Source organism: Octopus bimaculoides, chromosome 7 (assembly GCF_046866305.1).
Source record: "Octopus bimaculoides isolate indiv1 chromosome 7, ASM4686630v1, whole genome shotgun sequence".
In the NCBI taxonomy this organism is placed as follows: domain Eukaryota; kingdom Metazoa; phylum Mollusca; class Cephalopoda; order Octopoda; family Octopodidae; genus Octopus; species Octopus bimaculoides.
In genome coordinates this window covers 66,009,502-66,035,090 of record NC_142934.1, presented here as the reverse complement: position 1 = coordinate 66,035,090, position 25,589 = coordinate 66,009,502, and the positions used below count along the sequence as shown (strand labels likewise).

At 37.6% G+C, this 25,589-nt stretch overlaps 1 protein-coding gene across 7 annotated transcripts in view; it reads left to right on the top strand.

The window, feature by feature from the left end:
- The window catches only part of LOC106868889 (uncharacterized), a 44,653-nt gene that overhangs the window by 6,391 nt on the left and 12,673 nt on the right, over positions 1–25,589 (top strand). For 2 of the 7 annotated variants that reach the window (XM_014914349.3, XM_014914348.3), the window contains 10 exons: positions 4,541–4,621; positions 6,203–6,250; positions 8,207–8,285; positions 10,165–10,244; positions 14,092–14,163; positions 15,067–15,131; positions 16,043–16,143; positions 17,789–17,953; positions 22,574–22,773; positions 24,618–24,764. In XM_014914349.3, the coding sequence (XP_014769835.1) occupies positions 4,541–4,621; positions 6,203–6,250; positions 8,207–8,285; positions 10,165–10,244; positions 14,092–14,163; positions 15,067–15,131; positions 16,043–16,143; positions 17,789–17,953; positions 22,574–22,773; positions 24,618–24,764 (1,038 nt within the window). The remainder of the gene's footprint in view (positions 1–4,540; positions 4,622–6,202; positions 6,251–8,206; positions 8,286–10,164; positions 10,245–14,091; positions 14,164–15,066; positions 15,132–16,042; positions 16,144–17,788; positions 17,954–22,573; positions 22,774–24,617; positions 24,765–25,589) is intronic. The other 5 variants (XM_089355457.1, XM_089355456.1, XM_089355458.1 and 2 more) reach the window with 3 other exon arrangements.

Genomic DNA, 25,589 nt, shown 5'->3' with positions numbered 1-25,589 from the left:
TCCTGTAATGTTATTCTGAAAATAAATACAATCACATCATTGAAATATCAAATCTCAAAGCTAGGAGATAGCACATGATTAATTCAAAACAATGTGAATAAATAAGTATTACATTTGACTGAGTAATCTGAATACTAAAGAGTTAAGTCTAGTATTTATTTTATTGATCTCTGTTTACCAGAAGACTAAGTTAAGTTTTTGACATAAAGGGATGCAATACTGGTATAAACATAAACACTGACATGGACGCACACATACTTATATATCATTATCATTTTACCACTTTTCCATGGAGGCATTTCCTGGACGGGGCTTTTCCAAGTAATGTTTTACAGTTAGATGTCCTTTTAGATGCCTGTTACGATATGCAGGGATACAGCCAGGATACACAAACACATAACCACACACACATACACACGTGTGTGTCTCTGTGTATGTGAAGGCATGTGGCCTCATGGTTAGGGTGTTGCATTCACAATCGCATGAATGTGGTTTCGATTCCCAAACCAGGTGATGCATTGTGTTCTTGAACAAAGCACTTCATCTCACATTGCTCCAGTCAACTCAGCTTTAAATGAGTAACCCTGCGACAGACTTGCATTCTGTGATCTCAGCTAATTTATACATCATGTAAACTAGGTAACAAGTTCTATGGGTCCTAGGGCTCAAGACAGTACTGTGTCTTTGTGTTCATGTATAAATGTATGTGTGTGTGTGTATACACACAAGCAAATATTGAACAGTGAGAATGAGTGCTCAGGTTAACAAGACTACTTCTGGTTTCATGCTAGGAGAAGGTTTCTCAGCAATTATTGAGGCTACCACATGCGACATTGGAACTCATCTTCATCTTGGCATCTTGGATGAGAATACATGTAACTTCATGGAGAAGAGTACCAACATCCAATGTAGCAGGTTTAATAATGGCTGAGAAATCTTCTTGGCATGAAATTAATGGTAGCCTGCTAACCTACAAATAAAGTATATATATATATATATATAATATATAATAATAATAATATAAATAATATATATATGCATGTATTGGTACAGGATATCACAAAACGTAAACAACATGAAATACGAAAATAAAGTTGGGTATGCGAACAATGAGAGAAACGATTGGAAAACATGACGAGTAACATAAAAATCGACCATTCATCAGTTGTCGGCTGTCCTTCTACTCCTTATTTCGAGCATTGACTGACAATATAAGACTTTGAAGGCAGTTGCTCCCGTGAACCAAAATAATATTTAGGATTTGCGGAGGGTCAAAGTTGGTAACAAAAACAGGAGAGTGGAGACATACAAGAAAACTGATCAAAATTCCCCCTTTCGTTTTCTCTCTCATCCTTTCTCTAATTCTTTTTTTCTCCCCTTCACCGTTTTCTATCTGTCTCTCTCTCTCTCTCGTTGCTCATATGTGACCATCATCCATCTTTCTTTTCCTTCAGTGCTGTTGTACAGATTGCACGTATTCCTATCTATTTCCCTTTCTATCTTTTCTCTTGTCAAAGACAATATTTCTCCAGCATTCACTACTTTACCTCGTCTGGTCTACCGACCCTCCATGTTTGTTTCCAGTTGGTTTCCTTGTATGTCTCCACTGTCCTGTTTTTGTTACCAACTTTGACCCTCTGCAAATCCCAAATTTTAGTTTGGTTCTCGGGAGCAACTGCCTTCAAAGTCTTATCTTGTCATTCACTGCTCAAAATAATGAGTAGAAGGACTGCTGACACTGATGAAGGGTCGTTTTTTATGTTACTTGTCTTGTTTTCCATTTGTTTCTCTCGTTGCTTGCATACTGAACTTTATTTTTGTATTTCATGTTGTTTACGTTTTGTGATGTCCTATACCCATATCTGCATCATCATCATCATCATCATTGTTTAACGTCCGCTTTCCATGCTAGCATGGGTTGGACGATTTGACTGAGGACTGGTGAAATCGGATGGCAACACCAGGCTCCAGTCTGATTTGGCAGAGTTTCTACAGCTGGATGCCCTTCCTAACGCCAACCACTCAGAGAGTGTTGTGGGTGCTTTTATGTGTCACCTGCACAAAGGCCAGTCAGGCAGTACTGGCAATGGCCACGCTCAAAATGGTGTATTTTATGTGCCACCTGCTCTTGTGCATGTTATTTATACTATTATTTGATTGAACGCCATGCATCCATTTCCAAGTAAGTTTATCTATCTATGTGTGTGTGTGTGTGAAATGAATTGGCTGAGTCTTTGAATTGTCAGATAGATTGCCTTATTGTCATTCTGGCTCTCAGCACACTGTTCAGATATTACTGAGGTTGACTTTACCTTTCATCCTTTTAGGAGAGCTTGATAAATAAAGTGTGTGTATGTGTAAGATTTATCTTTCGTCCCTTACAATCTTGATAAAATAACTAGCAGAAAAAGTATAAGGTCTCATATGTAATTAACTAAAATCCCTTGAAGTCAGTGTACTACCATTGCTGCACTCTAATAACTTACCAGTCAACAAATAGGTATCAGGCCATATTGTGAGCCAGGAAAGGATTAGCTAGCTACACTGGAATCACCACTTTCTAAATTCCAGAGATGTTTTAAGTGCCTGTAGTTATCTGGTTTTATTCGTATTAAGCTGATGAAAGATAAGATACATCTATCCTTGATCCAGAGGTAAGTCTATCTTAGATGGAATTCTTCAGGTAAGATGAAGTACATAAAATTAAAAGTTTAATCTTCTGTCCTAACCCCACTCACTGCCAGTCAAATGTCTACAGTGAATTAGTTGACCAGTATCATTTTCACCTTGTCATTCCCTTTGTATATATACAGTAGGGTAGTAAGAATCTGTAGGGAGAGGTTAATAGCAGGTCTTCAGAGAAGAACCCCCCTCCTCCACACACACACTTTATGCAAGTGTTTCAGCCCTTAAGTCCTTTCACGCTAAAGGAGGTCTGGCCACATCCAGGTTATTGCTCCTGGATACCCTTCTGCTGCCACTTTCTGTCTACATTGCAACTCTCCTTATGATTTCATGTCTACCTAAGATTTGCAGGGAAAGGGGTTCAGAGATTTTTGATATTGCTCAGCATCGTTCTCCTTAGCATTCTTCTTCATTTTCTTCTGTTTACAATTTAGGGGCCATAACCAACAAGAGATGTTGGGTTCTCCATACTGATCAATCTGCTTTTGCTGTTGGTCTTTGTCTTTGGTAAAATCAGCAGCTTTACTGTCATCATTATCATCATCATCATCTTCACTAACACCACCATTTTCATCACCATCATGGTCATCTTGTCCACTTTTCCATGCTGGCATCACTGGACAGGACATTTTGTGGCAGTGTTTTACAGCTAGATGCCTTTCCTAATGCCCACCCTTTTAATTACTTCTTGTGGCATATAGAGAGTTATGGGGTACCTTTTCTAAAAGTCAGGATACACATGGTATTAAATCCAATATTGCTAGATCAACAGTTTGTGACCATTTATTACCATAAACCGATCAACAATCTTCCATCACCTTTTTTTTTAATCAATAAAAAAATAACTATTTTCAAGAAATGGTATATGCTTAATACTGGATACTTTTCTTGGGGAAAATATACAATAGTTTTTGTTTACAGTAAATGTTGTGTTGTGGCTTTTATGGTTATGTCTTTATGTATTATATATTCATGAGCATTTTATATTTCATCAAATATTTTGAAAGTAAAAGATTTTGTCGTCCTAATCCACAGATTGGAAACTGTTAGTTTAATGCTGGTCATTAACTTGTGAAAAATGTCTTTTACAAATTCTCTCCAATCTAATAATAATCTGTAGCTTGATTTTATACCACTGTCTAAACAAAAGAGTAGCCAGTGATATATAGTATTTTGTGAGCATATTTCACCAAGGATAAGATGCTAGACTACATATCACAAGTAAATCCCTCTGCAATTAATGCTTGATACATACTATCTACTGCTAGACCATTGCCTTGTGAGTGGAATTGTGAGATGGAAACTGAATGAAAGTTCATCATGTCTGTTTGGATTTTCAGAGATATTATTATGTTTCACTGTGGAGGTCTGATAAAATTGAAACATGTCTGGTGTTGTCTCCCATATTTGCTGAACAAATCAGACAACATTTCACTTCAGTCAATGATATTAGTAATGAAGAACTAGCAAGGCAGTCACAGCATGATCACTCAACCTGTTAGGAATGGCTGTGCAGACTTCCTCAAATGACACCCTAAAAAACACAGGAAACACTGTATAATGTAATAATCCTAGATATATTATGTCTGAAAAATAGAAGACAAGATGATCATAGATGAAATTCCTGCTGGATCATGACTGACCTAGGGCTAAATAACTAATTACATTTGTCCATTGCCCCTACCTTATAAACTTACATTAGTAACAAATATAAGAATTGATTGATATATTAATTACAAAGCTTTTAAATGTTTCCATAATGTTTTTCCATATGTGTTTTAAAACTAAACATGATTATTAAGGAATTTCTTGTCATTGATATTTCTTTTTTTCTGTTTGCTGTGTATTTCTAAAGATGTCTTTCATAAAGAAAGGACGGCCGTTGTATCCAACTAAAAACATCAATAAAAAAAGAAAGAAACGTCCAGCATGGGATGTAAGTAATTTCTGTTTCGTCTTCTGACTTTCTCCACCAAATAGCGTATCCAAAGGACAACCAACCATGAAATAAGTACCGTGTGTTATGTGTTGCCAGCATTATTAATGAACAAGACATATGTAGTTCTTGACACCTGAGCCGACCTAGCTTAGGATTTACTAAGCTAGGTTGACCTAGCTTAGGATCTACTTAGGTAGATCCTGTTCATAGTTAAATTCAGTTGTGTAAGCTGCAGTAGCCTGTGTTCAATTCTGTTGGTGTAAAAGGCTTTGAAGCAGTCCTATCTGCCTCTTATCTCTTCCCAACAGTTATGCCTGAACCAATTGTTTCTCTTTTCTATTGTTAATAGAACTGACACCAACTAGAAGTTATTAGTGTTATGTATGTATATATGCATATATATATAAACACACATATACACGTGTGTGTATGTATGTGTAAATAGGTGTGTTTGTATTACATATATGAAGAGAAAACTATAAATTTTAATAAATATAGATATATGGGCAGCCATGTGAATGAATTTGGGAGATGGAAAGTAGAAGAAGCTTGTTGTGTGTGTGTGTGTGTGTGTGTGTGTGTATAGGCACATGGCTTAGTAGTTAGGGAATTCAGCTGGTCATGAGTTCAATTCCTGGTGGCACATTGTGTTCTTGAGCAAGACACTATTTCATGTTTCTCCAGTCCACTCAGCTGGCAAAAATGAGTACTATCTGTATTTTAAAGGGCCAATCTTGTCACATTCTGTGTCACACTGTATCTCCCTGAGAAGGGTACATGTGTTTGTGGACTGCTCAGCCACTTGCACATTAATTTCACAAGCAAGCTGTTCTCTTGATTGGATCAACTGGATCGTTATCATAAACGACTGAGTGCCAGTACATATATATTTATATATATGTACTCACACACACATATACATACATATATACACACACACACACACACACACACACACACACATGCACATGTCTGTGTTTGTGCCTCTTTGTCTTGACATCACATGATAGTTATAAGTGAGTATCCCAGTTATACAAACAGTGATATTTATCTCCAGTCTTCTGTGAAAAACATATTCAGTCATTGGGAAATATTACCTTGCTTAGAAACAGGCATCATTCCATAAAAAATCAGCCTCAAGGAATTCTTTCTGACTCATGCAAGCATGGAAAATTGAACATTAAAATGATGATGATGTTAATTTGCATTGTTATGGATGTTTATATTTTAAGGATAATTTTTATAATTAAAACAAGTTTGTATGATTAGTTAGACTGTATACTTATTTGAAACTAAGAAGATACTGTATTTTCCGGCATACAAGTCGACATATATAGTGTAAACATTCAAACATTGTCACTATCTTTCCAAATTCTACTGCATTTTTCGCATAGATTTTTTGGTTCTTCAAAGTTGTCTTAGTGTATAAGTCATAAATCAACTGCCTTATTAGGCTGTAAATTTAGGTCTGAAAAATTCAACTTGTATGCTGGAAAATATATGAGTTCTGTTAAGAAAGAGCACATCATCAGTTTGGTTGAATTGTTTCTGTGAGAATGCTTTTCCATATTATTTCAGGACACTATGACAGATCTTTCTGTGTACAAGTCAAATCCCGAAGAACTTGTAAGCACTCTGATTTTGTTAATTCCCATTTTTTATATTTTTAGCTTAGGCATGGCTGTGTGGTTGAGTGGTTGAGAAGTTCACTTCCCAGCCACATGGTTTCAGGTTCAGTCCTACTGCATGATACCTTGGACAAGTGTCTTCTACTATAGTCTTAAGCTTATCAATGCCTTGTGAGAGGTTTAGGTTGGTAGAAGCAACTGAAAGAAACCCATCATGTGTGTTTGTGTTACCTTATAAGTTGTAAGTGAGCATCGGTGTTATACAAGCAGTGTCATTTATTTCAAACCGTTTGTGAAAATATGTTTAGCCAAGATGAAATATTACCTTGCAGAGAAACAGGTGAGAAAGAATTGGCGACAGGAAGGGCATCTGACCTTAGAAAACAAATTCCTCAACAAATTCCATCTGACTCATGCAAGCATGAGTCATGATTCATGCAAGATATTAAAATGATGATGATGATGACAATGTATACAAATGAATTGAGTATGTGGAGAAGACTTGGTTAAATGTTTGATACATTTAGTCATGGAATCTAGGTCATTGCCATACATAACTTCCAGCCAGCAGTTGAACTTGTACTTCTCTGATATGGCCTGCAGAACTCTAAAAAACAAGAGTAGCTGAGAACTAAGTCCTAATAGATATCTACCTGTGCTCTAAATTCCCTGCTGAATTCGTTGCTAACTCTTACCTTACTGATAACCTCTTTGTACGTGACTTATACTGCTTGTACAAGCCATTGGTGTATCTGCACTTACTTTTCTTAGCAACCACCAGACTACAAAGCATGTACCCTATCAAAATCCTTGTCTAGGTTTGTTCTTTACTGTGACCTTTTCCTGTAGTTGTTTTACCAGGAAAAGAGCTTTACTGGTATCCTGTCCTGGTACAACCTCCATCTACATCTCCTTTAACCCTTTAGCATTTAAACCGGCCATATCCAACAAAAATATTCTACTTGTTTTATGTTAAAACAGGCTAGATGTGGTTTCTCACACCTATCTTACAATATCATTCTAAAAAATTTACAGTTACATCATCAAAATCTCAAATCTACAAGATAATGCATGATTAATTCAAAACAATGTGAAGAAATAAGCATTACTTTTGACTGAATAATGTGAATGCTAAAGGGTTAACCCTTTAACATTTAAATCAATCATATCTGCTTTAAAATATTCTATCTGTTTTATGTTCACCTGCCAGATCTGGCCTCTCACACGTACCTTACAATGTCATTCTAAAAATAAACAATCACATGATCGAAATCTTTAAGTTATGAGAGAATACATGATTAATTCAAAACAATGTATGAATAAGCATTACAGTTGACGAATTAATTTGAATGCTCAAGGGTTTAAGCTAATTTTCATTCTATTAAGTTGTGCTGTAACCCTTCCTGTTAATTGCATAGCTTGGTCTATCATTCTGATGCCTCTTTAGTTAGTTCTTAATAGAACACCTTTGTGTGTGTATTAGTTAACAAGATTACTGCTTAGCTGGTCATTGTATTATTTGATTGACTAAGTGAATATTCTACTTCACTGGATATTATCAGCATCTCAGCAACCATCCCCAATGATCAGCTACTTTCTCTGACATATCTTTAAGCACCATTTCGACCATATATATATATATATATATATATATATATTGTTGTGTCTAGGGAGAGTCATTCTCTTTTAGTGCCTTATTATTTAACACAGTCACCGGTAAAGTTTCCACTCATTTACTTATTCATTTTTCCTAAAATTTTCATTGTGTCTTGCAACCTTTTCAATTTGCAAACCAAATCCAAAAACGAAGTCTATATATCAATTTAAATAATTGGTCCCTCTGTTGAGTCTTCTTTGTATTAGCCTCCCTTTCTCAAACATTCTCCTTTCCTATAATTTCTTTTTCTTCATCTTTTATGTATTTTAATTTTTTCCTTTTGTATTTTGCTGCCAGATGTATCGCAAGAAAATTCACCAGTCAAAACATTTACCATGTGTTAAATTTCAGAACGACAGGAAGAAAAATGGCAAAGGTTTATAACATTACCAATTCCACCTACACTTTGCTACTTCTCTTTTTTTATCCCATGTCACTCTCTCTCTTTCTCTCTCATTTTATATGTCCAATTATGTCAATCTGTCTCTCTTTGTAGGTCAGTCTACCTCTCTACCTACCTATCTATCTATTTACCTGTGCATATACTCATTTGTCTGTCTGTTTGTCTGTTCAACTGTGTCATATTTACTTTTGATGAATTGTCCTTGTTACATGTGTGTGTTGTGTGCACTTATGTATATACTTATATATATATCTATTTATATCTGTTTACCTGTCTGTCCATCTTTCCATCCACCTGCCCACCTATCCATGTCTATCCGTTATATTTACATTTGATTATTTTTCTATTTTTCCTTATATATGTGTATGTGTGTGTTGTTTGTGTGTCTGCGTGCATGTGTGTTTGTGTCTGTGTGTGTGCATGTGTGTTTGTGTCTCTGTGTGTACATATAGGAGGTCAGGTCTTCTACATATAGGAGGTCAGGTCTCACAGTTCTGCCAGCTGTAACATCACCTTGTTATTCCACTTATCACAAGTTGAGTGAACAATGATTTGATGTTGACATTCTTTGTTGACATTACAAATGCCCACTGGGCATTTTTGAAAACCTGTATAAAAAGAACATATCCTTTAGATAATGGTTATTGATGTGAAAAGCATCCGGCTGTAAAGTCCTGCCACAAATATGTCCCAGTCCAACCCATGCTAGCTGGAAAATTAGTTGGTGAATAAATGAATGTATGTGTGTGTGTGTGTATTGTTTAATGCACACTATATTAAAATAAGAGCTATTAATAGTTTCTTGCCATTATGATACATGGTTAGGCAGGTTTTTGTAACATGCTTTGTGTCTAAGCAAGCTCTAGGCTCAGAGCACATAGTTTGTTCTATGTCTGCAAGACAGCTACTCAATACAGAGAGAGTGATGTCCTCCAGTTCGCCAAAAAAAATTTGTCCATCTGCTTGCATTTGCTGCAAATTTCAGATCTGGAATTAAATAAGGTGCTGGAATTCTTGGATCTAAAAAGAATGTGCAGTCTTTTAGCTACACATTTCTTAGATCCATTTACATATGTCATAGAGTTCTCCACAACCTCCACTTGAGTGTATGTGGTGTGCATTTGGTCTTCAAACTTCATATGTGGCTGGCTAACTTAGTGGCTTTACTTTTGCTGATGTACCAGAAAGAAGACTGGTGGTTTGCATAATGTCTTTTAGAATTGCCTTCACATAAACTGATATAATTTGAAAAGACATTATGCAAGCAACAAGTCTTCTTTCTGGCACATTGACAAAAGTAAAGCCACTATGGTGGCTAGCTATTTATGGGGCTCTAGCTTTCTTTTTACGTTTGTCTTCTTATTCCACTTTTTACATCAAACTTTTCTTTTTTTTTTTCTTGTGGTTTCTCATGTACCAGTCTCCTGATTTTCAAACAGAATAAACCATGTGCACAGGGCCTAAAGATTGCTTGGAGACATGAGACACTATAAAATCCTGCCTAACCATGTGTCTTAATGGCAAGGAACTATTAGTAGCTCTTATTTTAATACAGTATACATTGAAGCATATTTATCTCAATGCATGGAGTACTTTTCTTTGTCAATCTTAGCTTAACTGAACAGTAAACTATACTATATGTGTGTATGTATATGATTTTTTCCAAAATTCCAAAGACTTTTTTTCTCAATATTCAATTCAGTACATTACTCCTAACACACACTCTCTCTCTCTCCCCCCTCCCTCCCTCCCTCCCGTTCTCCCCCTCCCTTTCTCCCCCCTCTCTCTCCCTCCCTTCCCCCCTCTCTCTCTATATATATAATCTATGAGTATATTTTTTTCTTTTCATTAGATGAAATCTCATTGAATCTTGCAAAGTTAAATAGCAGACAGTTGGCGATTATGAAAGAGGTCCTTTATGATCAAGACCAGGTATGTATATGAATTCTGCCATTTTCTCTTTGTTGCTAATTTCATAGTAGAATGTGTGTGTGTGTGTGCATATATCCATACATATAAATTTGACATGGGCGATTCTTTCTTATCTTGGGATTCACGGTCAAACGGCTGGGTAGAATTGCGCGATAAATTACACAGATGTGTAGAATGATCCGGTGGTGTTGCTCGGCTTTGTATTTTTTTCATAGCTCCCATGGTTACCGAGATAATCTACTATAATAATACTCTTGTGTTTCTGAATGAGAAAGGAAGGAGTGATGTCATACTTAGTTGTGGGATGATAAAAATTGTATGCTAAATAAAATAACTCAAACAGCGTTTCAACTCTGTATGAATATATGTGTAAAAGAGGGGTATGTGAATGTGTGTTTGTGTGTACATGTGCAATGGAAGTGGGATGGTTCATCTTTGTTTGCTTAGTATTTGGGTTTATTTTTTGATTTGGTTGAATCTTGGTTGTTTTTTGTTGGTCAGTTATTTTTAGCGTTTTGATAAAAAAAAGTCATTCTAAAATTGTTTTTTAACGTAAGCAAGCCCAAAGAAGTCGAATGCTTACACAGAGCAGGTTTTACAGCCACATCATCCAAACTGACCGGGTGAAACCGGGCTTAGCTGCTAGTATATATATATATATATGGGTGCAGGTGTGGCTGTGGGGTAAGAAGCTTGCTTCCTAACCACATGGTTTCAGGTTCAGTCCCACTGCATGGCACCTTAGGCAAGTGTCTTTTACTATAGCCTCGGGCCGACCAAAGCTTTGTGAGTGGATTTGGTAGATGGAAACTGAAAGAAGCCTGTTGTAGATATATGTGTGTTTGTGCTCCCCCCCCCCCCCCGCTACTCAACTGTTGTTGGTATGCTTACATCCCTGTAACTTAGCAGTTCGGCAAAAGATATAGAATAAGTACTGGACTTACAAAGACTAAGTCCTGGGATCGATTTCTTTTACTAAAATCCTGTTACGGTGGGGCTCCAGCATGGCCATAGTCAAATGACTGAAACAAGTAAAAGAATAAAGGAATATATATATGCATGCATGCATATTTATGCATATATATATATATATATATATATATATATATATATATACTAGCAGCTAAACCCGGTTTCACCCGGCCTGTTTGGATGATGTAGCTGTAATCGTTTTCGGTTAGACATAATCTATAACACCATTTCTCAACCTTATCATTTCGGGTCCCCTGTTTCGATTGGAGCCTCTAGCTGTATGAAGATTTCATCATCCCCCCTGTCAGAAAATGGCTTCAGGAGTTGTGAAGAAAGAATTTGTACGTAGTCTGTTACTGAGAGCTATTCTATTGGATGCCTGTATAATCATTAAAACATTTATTTAATTATGAACATAGAAAGAAATTATACATTAATCCCAATTTTTGTGAGCAGTTGTATCCGTAAAAATTTTATTTGCAGAGAGCAGAAATTGAGAGATATATGAAATGGACGTGCGTGTGTGTGTGTATGTGAGAGAGAAAGAGAGATAGAGTGAAGTTGTGTGTCATTGACTTACGTTGGCTGACACGGCAAGTACAAAGCTTTTGAGGCGGCAGATGACTGGGATGATTTGGAAGATGTGAAGAAATGGCGTTTTTTCAGTGGAGCACTTCTTTGTAGGCAACGTTTCTCGTTTTCCCTTCTGATGCACAAATGTATAGACTTTGTAGCCTGCCAACACGGAAGCATCCAACGTAATGTTGACCGTAGAACACTTGCTCTGTGAGATCTAAACCAACCATTTGCAATGATTGACCCTGTGCCTTATTTATTGCCATTGCAAAGGAGAGTTTGATAGGGAATTGAAGCTGCTTAAACTTGTAGATCGTATCGGAGAGAGGGAGGGACATTGGAGAAATAAGAACATCTTGACCAGCAGCCGTTCCATTCAAGATGGTTGCCTGTAGAACACGGGAGTATAAATTTTGATTATCATGTGCTTGCTGTTACACATTATTGGCGCATCCAAATTCTGCAGGAACATGACAGGTGCCCCTCCTCAGAACTTTCCAGGAAGTAATTCCTCCCCTTCTTCAGACCTTTCCAGGAAGTAATTCCTCATCTTCCTCCCCTTCATCGGAACTTTCCAGGAAATACTTCCTCCCCTTCCTTGGCACTTTCCAGGAAGTAACTCCTCCTCTTCCTCACCCTCCTTGGAACTTTCCAGGAAGTAATTCCATCTCATCCTCCCCTTCCTTGAAACTTTACAGTAAGTAATTCCTCCTCCTCCCTGGAACTTTCCGCAAAGTAATTCCTCGTCACTCTCCTTGGAACTTTCCAATAATTACCCCCTCCTCGGAACTTCCCAGGAAGTGATTCCTACCCTCCTCGCCTTCCTTGAACCTTTCCAGGAAGTAATTCCTCCCTATCCTCGGAATTTTCCAGAAAGTAATTCCTCCCCTTCATTGGAACTTTCCAGGAAGTAATTCTTCCCTACCCTCGGAGCTGCCCAGGAAGCAATTCGTCCCTCTCCTTCCCTTCCTTGAAATGTCCAAGTAATTCCTCGGAATATTCAAAGAAGTAATTCAACCCCCTCCTCTTCCTTGGAACTTTCCACGAAGTAATTGCTCTCCTCGGAACTTTCCAGGAAATAATTCCTCCCCTCCTCGAAATTATCCAGGAAGTAGCCCATCCTTGGAAGTTCAATCATTGGAACTTTCCAGGAAGTCCCATCCTCGGAATTTCCCAGGAAGTACTATCCATGATGACCTCGGAATTTCCCAGGAAGTACCGTCCTCGGAACTTCCCAGTGAGTCCAAACATCGGAACTTTCCATGAAGTACTATCATCGGACACCTTGGAACTTTACAGGAAGTAGTGCATCGTCGAAACTTTCATGGAATTACCATCATCTGAACTTTTCAGGAAGTAGTTCATCCTTGGAACTTTCCAGAGAGCCCCTACCCGGGAAGTCCCATCCTCGGAACTTTCCAGGAAGTAATTCCTCCTCCCATCGGAACTTTCCAGGAAGTAATTCCTCCTCCCATCGGAACTTTCCAGGAAGTAATTCCTCCTCCCATCAGAACTTTCCAGGAAATAATTCACCCCCTCTCCTCGAAACTTTTCAGGAATCAATTCCTCCTCATCCATGGAACTTTCCAAGAAGTATTTCCTCTTCTTGGAACTTTCCAGGAGTAATTCCTCCCCTCCTCCTCTTCCTTGGAAGTTTCCAGGAAGTAATTCGCCCCCTCCCCTCGAAACTTTCCAGGAAGTAATTCCTCTCCATCCTCCCCTTCCCTGAAACTTTCCAGGAAGTAATTTGCCCCTTCCTCATTTGAGCAGACAAGTGAGTTCTTACTATTGAAACTGACAGAAAACCATCAATTCATACTCTCTCTCTCTCTCTTGCTCGCATGCACACACACACACACACACACACACACACATACACTCATATATTTCAATGGATTCTCTGTCATTTCTTTGAATATGCAACATGTTTTCCGGTCAATTTGTCTGCCAACTTGTTTTTCCACAAATATGTCTTTTAAAACATGATTCCAACTAATGTACCAAGAACCATATAAACATATGTATGTATGTATATGTCTGTGTGTACATTTGTGTATATGTATACATGTTTGCTTGTGTGTGTTTGTGTGGAGGTTTGGTGATGCAAACAGGAAAAATAGAACTGAAAACAGAAGCAGATATATATTTTCATTAATATTTAGCAGAAGCAACAGAGTGAATCTAGAGCTGAGAAGTCTATGCATTATATTTGTGTATTTATATACCCACATACACATACTCAGCAAAGATATGTTTTAAAGTGATCTTTGTTACATGTGTTCTTTTATTTTTCTTTTAGATTAAAACAGTTCTAGAATATTCAGATAGAATGATGGACAGAGTTGCAGATCTGTGTGGTGATCATCCAAAGGTCTGGATTTTGTTTATCTTGCTTTATTATTCATCTTGGTAGTTTTGATCCATATATAATGTCACATCTGAGTAACTTGAATGATGAAGTAATATAGTTTTATTGTATTTAGTTCATTGCATCATTACACAGACTATTAATCCTGCTTGTGTTCACCCCTTTAGCATCTAAACCGCTCATATCTGACCTAAATATTCTACCTGTTTAATGTTAACTGACCAGATCCAACCTCTCACACCTGCCCTACAGTGTCATTCTAAAAAAATATATGAATACACAATCGAAATCTTAAAGTTACAAGTTAATGCGTGGTTTATTCAAAACAATGTGAATAAATAAGCAATGCATTTGGCACAGAATCTAGTAAATGTTGTTATGTTGTCTTGTGGGAGAGTAGGGTCAGTTGGGCACCATTTTAGCACAGCTGTTTTGGTGCTGCTTATTTGGCATCACTGATTCAATGCTGACTTATTTGACATCAGACATTCTAATGTTTCTCTTCTCTCTCCTGCTCTCTCTTTCTCCCTCCCTCTCTCTCTCCTTCCCACTCTCTCTCTCGGTATATGTATAAGTATACATATATTTTTGCACATGCATATGTGTTTGGCTTCAGTGTCAAAGCTATACTGTCGCCAAAACAGGCTGAATGCCCACTCCAAACAGCTGCGCCCATTCGTCTCATTGTAATCTTGTGATACATAAACTAGTACATTCTATCCGGAGACATTGTTGACTCCCATTTGTTTCATGCCAGGAAACTGCAGCTATGTATGGATTCTCAGCAGTCCACTGGGTGGTTCTGGAAAGAAACAAAACTAAATCTAACACTGTAAACCTCGTAACAGTTTTGGCTTGATGTGTTTGTTTATTTGATTTTTTTTTTTCTTTGTTTAACCCTTGCAGAGGTACCAAGCATTTCCCTCTGTTACTGTTGCACCCAATTCTGAACCAGGTGCAATCCATAAAATGTGAGTAGCAAAAAAAATTTATTGCTGTTTTTCTGTCGCCATCACCACCACTATCATTGCTATGATCAATGCTATTATCATCCTCATTATTGTTATCATTTGCTTCATTAGAATTGCCATCATTGTTATTATTTTATCAGTGTTGTTATTGCTGTCATCATCATTATAAATGTCATTATCGATCATTGTTATCATCATCATCGTTTTCATAATCATCATCGTCATTTTCATCATCACCATCATCATCATCATCGTTTTCATCATCATCATCATTTTCATCATCACCATCATCATTGTCATCATCGTTTTCATCATCATCACCATCATTGTCATCTTCATCATTTTCATCATCGTCGTTGTCATCATTTTCATCATCGTCGTTGTCGTCATTTTCATCATTGCCATCACCACTGTGATGTTTGTTTCCATATTGTTGTGTTATTGTTAACCTCCCTCCTGGAACCTTGTATTACTGTCATAAAGTTGCACTGCTTTTGTGGATTGATCCTCGTGATATGTATATCTGTCAGTGTAGGTACACATTGTGGGTCTTACAGAAAGGGCAAAGTGCCAGTTGTATATATGAGCCTGTGTAGTGCAAGAACAAGGATCTGTTGGTTTCTAGTTGGTTCAGTTTAGTCCAAATATCCCTAGTCAATGTCTATTCAGTATTTTACTGTGTGGCCAATGTGTACTGTATTTGTTGTAGTATAGATGTTCATTTCATAGTTCAATTGTGACTTCCATTGTGATTTTATGCCAACTGCACCAATTACCACAGGAATAATTGTTGTCTTTGTCTTCTGCAATTTCTACATCTGTCTTGCTAAATTCTGATATTTCTCATTTTTTTCTTTTCAATTTCTTTGTTATTCACTCTTTATTATTAACGGTTAATATTATTATTATAGTTCCCTGCCAAAAGAAGTCCCTGAGTTCCATAGCCATCTGGATACATTAAGCAGCAGTTTAATGGATGTGTCAGCCCTTAATGATGACTGTCATAAACAAGGTTGTAGATACTTCTGTTTAATCCCTTTTATTCATTCACGTAGATATAAATGTTACATCTGTTATATTTGTTAGAATTCCTGTTCTTACTAACACCTTTAAAACTAATACCCAGTTGAGCAAGCATTATCTACAAACAGGGAACATGCAGCTGTAGTACCATGATATCTTCTCGTTTACTCTGTGAAGAACATCACAATCCATTGATAAATCTATAAGAAGCACCATATTGGGAAAACTAACAATGTTATCAACTGAACAAAGTGGAAAGCTTTTCTGAAAAAGTATAACTGATATACTTGTAGCAAATAAAGTTGGCTTTAGGAGCTGTAAATATCCCTTCACAAACAAGGACTTCAGTATTCTGCATTCTTTACCCCCTTAATCAAGGGGGTCAATCAGTTATGTTTCTGTGGTTAAGAAGTTCACTTCCCAGCTATGTAGTTTTGGGTTCAATCTGATTGCATTGTGCTTTGGAATAATGTCTTCTACTATAGCTCTAAGCCAACCAAAGCACTGTGAGTGGATTTAGTAAACAGAAACTGAAAGAGACCCATCATGCATGTCTATATATATATATATATATATATATATATATATATATATATAGTTTTAGAGAAAAGAACCAAAGTTCATGAACTTATCCATGAAAATCCACAGTCACGTTTTTCTATATGTGACTGTGGATTTTCATGGATAAGTTCATGAACTTTGGTTCTTTTCTCTAAAACTATATATTTATATTTTATACTGTGGAACTTAATTTAATTTAATTTTTTTAATAAATTGAATTTAATTGAGTTTTTACCTGTAAATTTGGATTTTTATCCCTAATATTATCTGGTGTTGCCATCCGGTTTCACCAGTCCTCAGTCAAATCGTCCAACCCATGCTAGCATGGAAAGCGGACGTTAAACGATGATGATGATGATGATGATGATATATATATATATATATATATAGGGAGTGGAAGTTGTGTCCTCTTTTCTTCACATGGTACAATAGTTGCAAATTCATGTCACTGTCATGCAAGCAGTGTCCTTTGTTTATAGATTTCCATGAGAACATGTCCAGCCTTGGGGAAATATTACCTTGCTTGAAAACTGGTGAGAGTTGGCAACACGAAGGGTATCGACAATAGAAAATCTGTCCATGGAAAACAATATGTGTGTTAATAATGTCATTATAAGGTACAGCATATAACCATATATTTAGAATTTTGTGTTCAATTACACTCCAGTCTATAAATGTAGGAAATGTATTTGAGTTAATATATACACATAATCATATGATGCCGGTGTTCAAGCAATGAGAAACATTGAGTACCTATAATGATTAAATAACAAAAGGTAAAATGTGTGATAATTGGATTTATTACTCTTAGCAGTATTTCACCCATCACTATGTTCTGAGTTCAAATTCCACTGAGGTGGACTTTGCCTTTCATCCTTTCAGGATTGATGAATTAAGTACAAGTGAAACACTGGAGTCAATGCAATGAGTCAAGCAAAGCGACTCAATAGGACTCTGCTCTCAAATTTATGGCCCCCGCCTGTCTTGTTAATTTTGTTAGAAATCAGTATTTTAACTAATCTCTCTTTCTTTCTCCTCCTTGGCCTATGGACTGTGTTTCAAATGAGGATCAGAGTTGACCTCAGCATCAACTGAATCATTACCATCAGTCACATATACTAGTCACAGTGACATGGAACGGTTCCGGAAGCTGTTAGAAACAGAAGAGAAGAACCTTTTAGCAGCCCAGTATTCCTTACAAGACCAATCATCATCACAGATGAACAACATACTTAAACGTATTTATTAATTTTTACTAACACACACACACAAATTCATTTTTACTTATACACACACACACGCATTAATTTTTACTAACACACACAAACACACAAATTGTTTTATTCTTTTAGTTCCATGTTTGCATGCATGGTGTTTTTTTCTTTTTGTTTTTAGTTTTTTTCTCTCTGTGTGTGTTGGAGCAATGATTTCTTTTATATGGATGGTTGTCTTTCCTAATTCTAGCTCTTCTATCATCAAATAGCAGTTGAACCTGTTAGATAAAGTAAAGCAAACAGATACAAGATATATTATTAATGTAAATGCTAGCAGCCACCACATGCTACTTTTGCTACTACTACTGCTGCTGTTATTGGTGGTGGTGTTGGTGGCAACAGCAGCAGGTGGTGGGAGGATATTTAGTACATATGAGAAATGCTGATTTCTACACTTAGTCACTCAGGTAGTGCAAGGAGATGCTAAACCCAGTGATTGGCGCAATAGCATCAATCGTGAACTACTACAAGAGCAAATGAGATGCTCTAGAAAGAATTAAGTGCAGTGGCATTAAAATGATGAACCAGTTACATGAAAATGGCAGAGAAAGCTATAGCTAGGCTGATCAAGGAGAGAACTATCTTAGGTGAGATAGACTTTGGATGAGGTTGTACCAGGATGCAGAACTACCAATACTATCTTCTTGGAGAGCTTGCTACAAGAGAAGTGCTTAGCCAAGAACACTCTATTATACTTAACGTTTGTTGACTGGCTTGGAGAATATCTTTGAGTGGGTACCACAACCTGTAGTCTGATAGTTGCTAAGATAACCAGGTGTGGATGAATGGCTTGTGTGAGCTATGTTAGTCATGAATATGAGACTTAGCAATGTGGCACTTAGCAACAAGCTCTTTGAAAACTTTAATATTCAGGTTGGTGTTTAATTAAGTTCACTTCTCAGTCTCTTCCTCCTGTTTACCATTGTAACAGAAGAGTTCAAAACTGGCTGTCCTTGGCAATTCCTGTATGCCAGTGATTTAGTTATCATAAGTAAATCAGTTGGTGATTTGGAGAAAAAGTTCCTAATCTAGAAGCAGGATGTAGATTCACAACCCTAAAGATCAGTTTATCAAGAAAGAAGAAAAGAATCCATTATTACTAAGTGTGAAGTGGCCATGTTTGATATATGAAAAAGAGAATTGGCAGGAACTGCATTCTGTGTATCCAATGCAACAATGGATATACAAAAGGTACAGTGGAATCTCAGACAAGCTGACTGAGAAGTAGGATTTCATCTGTAATAAAGTACATGAGCATGTTAGCTGTAAAAGCAATCAAGAAATGAAGTCTTTCAATAGCCTAGGAGGTTTGTTAGAAGTAGTTGGTAAATCCTATTACATAGGTAACCTATTCAGAAGTGGAGGTGATTGTAGCTAAAAACATAGTTGTTAAGTGAAAGGATGGGGTGGGAAAGCTATCAAAGTTATTACTGCTAGCCTTTGTTTTCTTATTGTTGTTGGCATAGGCATGATTGTGTGGTTAGCTTCACTTTCATGTGGTCTCAGGTTGATTGTACTGTGTTGTACTTTGGATAGGTGTTTTCTGTTATAACCTTCAGTTGGCTGATGTCTTATGAATAAAATTTGGAAGATGGAAACTGTACAGAAGTCCATGGCTATGTGGTTTTGAACACACACACATGCATACACACATAAATATATAAATGTATGTGTGTGTTTGCCTCTATGTGTTTTTTCATTGCTTGGGTTGCAGTAAAGTTTGTTATGTTCCACATAACCAATACATCTCAGAGTTCATTGATTCAGTATGTAAGACCACTGGAACACCTAACATAAGAACATGTAACAGTTGGCATTGGCATCGAGGAGAACATCCAGCCACAGAATACTACCTCAAGAAGTCTTGTCCAACCCATGCCAGCATGAAAAAAGTGGACATAAAAATGATTGTTGATAATAAAAGAAAAGCAAGATATGATCAGCATCAACCACATCAGGTGGACCAGCCTAATCCTTATGCACATTGAATAATGATTGCTAGGAAGCTACAATTGTTGGGGTTATTGTTGTAGTTATCTTCTGTCAGCAACTGAAGTTTCAGTTTTATGAAGTGAAAGCCCATTTCATTTCATTTGTATTTATACTCTGTAGAAAACTAAAACCATCAAAACTTCCTAATGTTCCACCATCATCACTAACAATCTGATGTTTCTTAATGTTTTCTTAATGATTAATCTGTATTGATCTCATTCATATTACTTCAAATCAGTTTATTTACAGGACTAAGCCACTTGCCAAACTGGTTTGCAACCTTGCTAAATTAGCTGATGCTGTTTGCTGTTTTTAACCCCAGGTTGACCCTGAACTTGCAAACCTATGACTAGAGTTGTTCCAGCCATGAATATCTTGCATATATCTATATGTGGTGCACAAGAGAGACGACTGCGCTGGTATGGCCATGTGTTGCGAATGAATGAGGACAGCTTTGTGAAAAAGTGTCACACCTTAGCAGTTGAGGGAACCTGTGGAAGAGGTAGACCCAGGAAGACCTGGGATGAGGTGGTGAAGTACGACCTTCGAACATTGGGCCTTACCGAGGCAATGACTATTGACTGAGACCTTTGGAGATATGCTGTGCTTGAGAAGACCCAACAAGCCAAGTGAGACCATAGCCCATGGCCTATTCCAGTGGGTGTAACCAGCCCACTTATGAGTACCCCTCATTCATTGGACAATAGACTTTGCTTGCGAAGACCTATTGAGGTCTTCAATCAAAATCAAAATCGCTGATGTGGTCAATGACAGTACTGCCTGATTGGCACTCGTGCCAGTGGAACGTTAAAAGCCCATCCAAGTGTGGGGTGCAACCAGCCCACTTATGAGTACCCCTCAGAGAGAGAAGATAGAAACCTTTATTTAATAACTGGGTTTCTTATGACCACTGGTCTATTGTCTCTACATTCTTTTATTCTTTTGACTTGTCTCAGTCGTTGGACAGTGGCCATTCTGGAGTATCACCTTCAGAAGTTTAGCTGATTAAGATGCCACCATTAGTTATTTTTTATTAGCTATTTAAGGTATTGAAGCTTATTGCCTTGATATTTGCTTTATGAAGCCATCATGTCTATACCGTTTAATGATTGTTTGTATTACTGGTCTATTGTCTAAGGGCAGTAGTTAGAAGAGCGGTTAGATGAAGTTTTCAGTATCTAAACCAACTCAGGAAAAGACAAATATGCTTTTATTTTCTTTCTTTCTTTTTTCTTTTTTTTCCTTTTTTTACTGGTTTCAGTCATCAGAATTTGGCTTTGGTCAATCATATTGCAACCCACATATGCTCATTCTTGCTTGTGTGCATGCATGGGAACACACACACACACACACACACACAGTGGACTTTTATACAGTTTCTGTCTCCCATTATTTCAATCAAATGGTGACCCAAGGCTGTAGTTGAAGACACCTCTACACTGTTTCATGCTCAATCCCACATGGTTGTGAATCAAAGACAGTCAAAATTCTGTGTCAGCAGCAGCTATGGTCAATGTCTAGGTTGAAGGAAATAGTTCAAAAATCAGACAAACATTGCCCCACCTGTTGGTTATGACTACAAGTATTCTAGTTGATTTGATCAACAGAACAACCTGCTCATGAAGTTAATCTGCAAGTAACTGAGCACTCCACAGACATGCATACTCTTAACATAGTTCTAAGGGAGATTCGGCATGACACTGACTGTGACAAAGCTGGCCCTTTGAATCACAGGTACAACTCATCTTTGCTAGCTGAGTGGACTGGAGAAACATGAAATAAAGTGTCTTGCTCCAGTATACAACACACCACCGGGAATTGAACTCCTGAACCAAATATCCTTAACCACTAAGCCACATGCCTTCACATGATTTGATGACATTTAGCCGAAATGCAAGGCAGGAGAATTTAAACAGGGACTTCATGATTGCAAAGTGACCTTTTTTACCATTTGTTCAGCCATACTGCACCTACATATATATATATATATATATATATATATATATATATATATATATATATATATATATATACACATTAGTTCTCTAACATAATGCAATAAAATGTTCCTTTGATGATCCATTGTGGTTAAACATCCAGTTGCACTTGGAACATCCAATGCAAAGTTCCAAACAGCCAAAATGAGGAAATGTACATAGAAACTAATAGTAATATAGACTTGTGTTTATCATAACTTACACTAACCACTAAGTGATGCACCTTCAACAAGCATTAAAGCAATGTTATAGCCTTGGTAAAATAAACATTATTTTGTGCACAGGCATGGCTGTGTAATTAAGAAGTTCACTTTGCAATCATGTAGTTTCATGTTCAGTCCCACTGCACAGCACTTTGGGGAAATATCTTCTACTATAGCTCTAAGCCATCCAGTACCTTGTTAGTGAGTTTGGCAGACAGAAACTGTGTGGAAGCCTATTGTGTGTGTGTGTGTATAATGTGTCTGTGCTTGTCCCCATCCTTCAAGGTGGTGCCTTAGCATGGCCATAGTCCAGTGACTGAAACAAGCAAAAGATAAAATATTATAATTATCTTAATTTTTATATTTATTTTTATTGTTTTTCCATTTTCCAGAAAATCCCCCAGATGTTCCGGGTGCTTTCACCCCAGTTCAGAACAACAGGGGTCCTAACACAGCTGTTAATGACACAACAAAAGTGAACAAGGTTCGCAGGGTTTTGCATGCAGATATTTCTGATGAGGAGCCCACTTCTGACAGAAATGGAGAAATATCACACTCAGAGTCTGGATTCACCCTCAAAGATCTGAAAAAGGTTAATTATTTTTGTTGAAGGTTCTTTTATTCCTTTCTTGGTTCCTTGATTGCTTAACTGTGAGGACACATGATCTAGTGGTTAGGGTGCTGCACTCATGATCTCAAGATCGTGGTTTCACTTCCTAGATCAGGTGGTGCATTGTGTTCTTGAGCAAAACACTTCTTCTCATGTTGCTCTGCTATCACTTCAACACCTGACATGTGGTACACCCTGCACTTGTTCAGGCAACGTTGAATTGATGGAGGGAGTGAGCTAATGTATGGCCTATACATTTGATCCTTATTAACCAATGGTTCCCAAAGTGGGCGGTATTGCCCCCACCACCACCACCACCACAGGAAAGCTCCAAGAGGGCATTGAAGAAAAGTGGGGCGATAATGGGGTAGTGATTCATGTAAAAAGTAGGGTGATGATGGGGTAGCAATTCATATAAAAACAACAAAATAATGGGTTCATTACTCTTTTACTTGTTTCAGTTATTTGACTGTGACCATGCTGGAGCACGGCCTTTAGTTGGGCAAATTGACCACAGAACTTATTCTTTGTAAGCCTAGTACTTATTGTATCAGTCTCTTTTGCCAAACTGCTAAGTTACGGGGACGTAAACACACCACCATCGGTTGTCAAGCGATGTTGGGGAGACAAACACAGACACACAAACACACACACACACACACATATATATATATATATATATACGACGGGTTTCTTTCAGTTTCCGTCTACCAAATCAACTCACAAGGCTTTGGTCGGCCCAAGGCTATAGTAGAAGACACTTGCCCAAGGTGCCACATAGTGGGATTGAACCCGTAACCATGTGGTTGGTAAGCAAGCTACTTACCACACAGCCACTCCTACGCCTCCATTAGGTTAAGTTTTATTTGTGAAATACAGTTGCTTTGAAATTGCTTCAGAAAGAGGTCTGTATTTGTGATGGTTAGTTGGGGTAGGGAAAGCGAGGAATCTGGCTTGGTATCAAGTGGGTGGTAGTCTGAAAAAGTTTGGGAATCACTGCTATAAGCAAATACTTTGTGCAAGTCGTTTGGCGATGCTGAACACTCATATGTCATCTTCGACAGGAGAGTCTGTCAATTGCTTAAGGTGTCAGATGTATATATTGCTGGTGTTGTTTATGTCGATGCAGGTATTGGTGTGCAGTTAAAAATGTTGGTTTGCAACCACATAGTTTCAGGTTCAGACCCACTGTTAGACACTTTGGGCAAGTGTCTTCTACAATAGCCCCAGGCTGACCAAAGCCTTGTGAGTGGATTTGGGAGTTGGAGACTGAAAGAAGCCCATGCATGTGCATGTATTTGTGTGCTTGTGTCTCCTTATCTTGACAACAGGGGATAGTTGTAAATAAGCATCACCATCATACAAGCAGAGCCCCTCATTTCCAGTCTTCTGTCAAAACATGCCCACTCATGGGAAAATAAAATATTACCTTGCTTGGAAACAGGTGAGAGTTTGCAACAGGCAATGCATCTGGTTGAAGAAAAACTGACCCATGCAAGCATAGAAAAATAAATATTAAATCAATGATATATGTATTCATTCAATCATTCTTCCATTGATTTTCACTGCTCACAATTTCTGAGAGTTCTGCGGGAGTAGAATCATCAGGCACCTCCTCCATACAGAGTTCTCCGAATCAACCATCTTCAGACATTCCCGCTGGATTCCCAAGTGTGACCAACTAAGACTGTGGATATTATCCAACCAATTCACTTGTTTTCCTTGTAGGTCTCCTAACAGTTGGCTCAGCATGAAGTGCATATATTTTGTGATCCCTTCTTTTGGCATTCTAATCACATATATAAAATGTTGTTTTTGTTTTTTAGGTGCTGGAAGAAATGCAGCGAGAAATGGTTATTTATGAAGAAAACACTGGTAAGGTACCAGCTGAGAAGCAACAAAAGGAGACATTTTCAGGCTACACAATGTCTCTTTGTCAGACAGTTATTAAGTTGTGTCGATACCTGAGAGAAGTAAGTGATTCTATTATCAGTATCTAAATCGTGTGTGTGTGTGTGTATTCTTTTATTCTTTTACTTGTTTCAGTCAGACTGTAGCCATACTGGGGCACCGCCTTGAAGAATTTTAGTTGTATGAATCAGCCCCAGTACTTTTATTTCTTTAAGCCTGGTATTTATTCTATCAGTCTCTTTGCCAAACTGTTGAGTTACAGGGATGTAAACACACCAACATCGGTTGTCAGGCATTGGTGGGGGACAAACACAGATGCACACACACACACACGTTCAATGGGCTTCTTTCAGTTTCTGTCTACCAAACCCACTCACAAGGCTTTGGTCGGCATGAGGCTATAGTAGAAGACACTTACCCAAGGTGCCACGCAAGCTTTTTACCATGCACTCACTGCTGTGCCTATATATATATATATATCGTCATCATTATCATTTAGCGTCCGTTGTCCATGCTGGCATGGGTTGGACGGTTTGACTGGGGCTGGCAAGCTGGAAGGCTGCACCAGACTCCAGTCTGGTTTGGCATGGTTTCTAACGCCAACCACTCCAAGAGTGTAATGTGTATATTATATATATATATATGTACTCATTGTCATAATTGACAATAAGCCTTACTTTTTTAGTGAAACTAGGCGGAAAAATATTGTGTAAAAGATATTGTGAAAGATATTGTGTAAAAGCCCATCAGATGGATTGTACTTGTAATTCAAAGGTCCATCTTTGTCACATTGTGTCATGCTAATTCTAACTGATAATTACATTAAAGGTGCACAAGCCTGTGGAATACTCAGCCACTTACATCCTATTTCAATGAACTTGGTCATT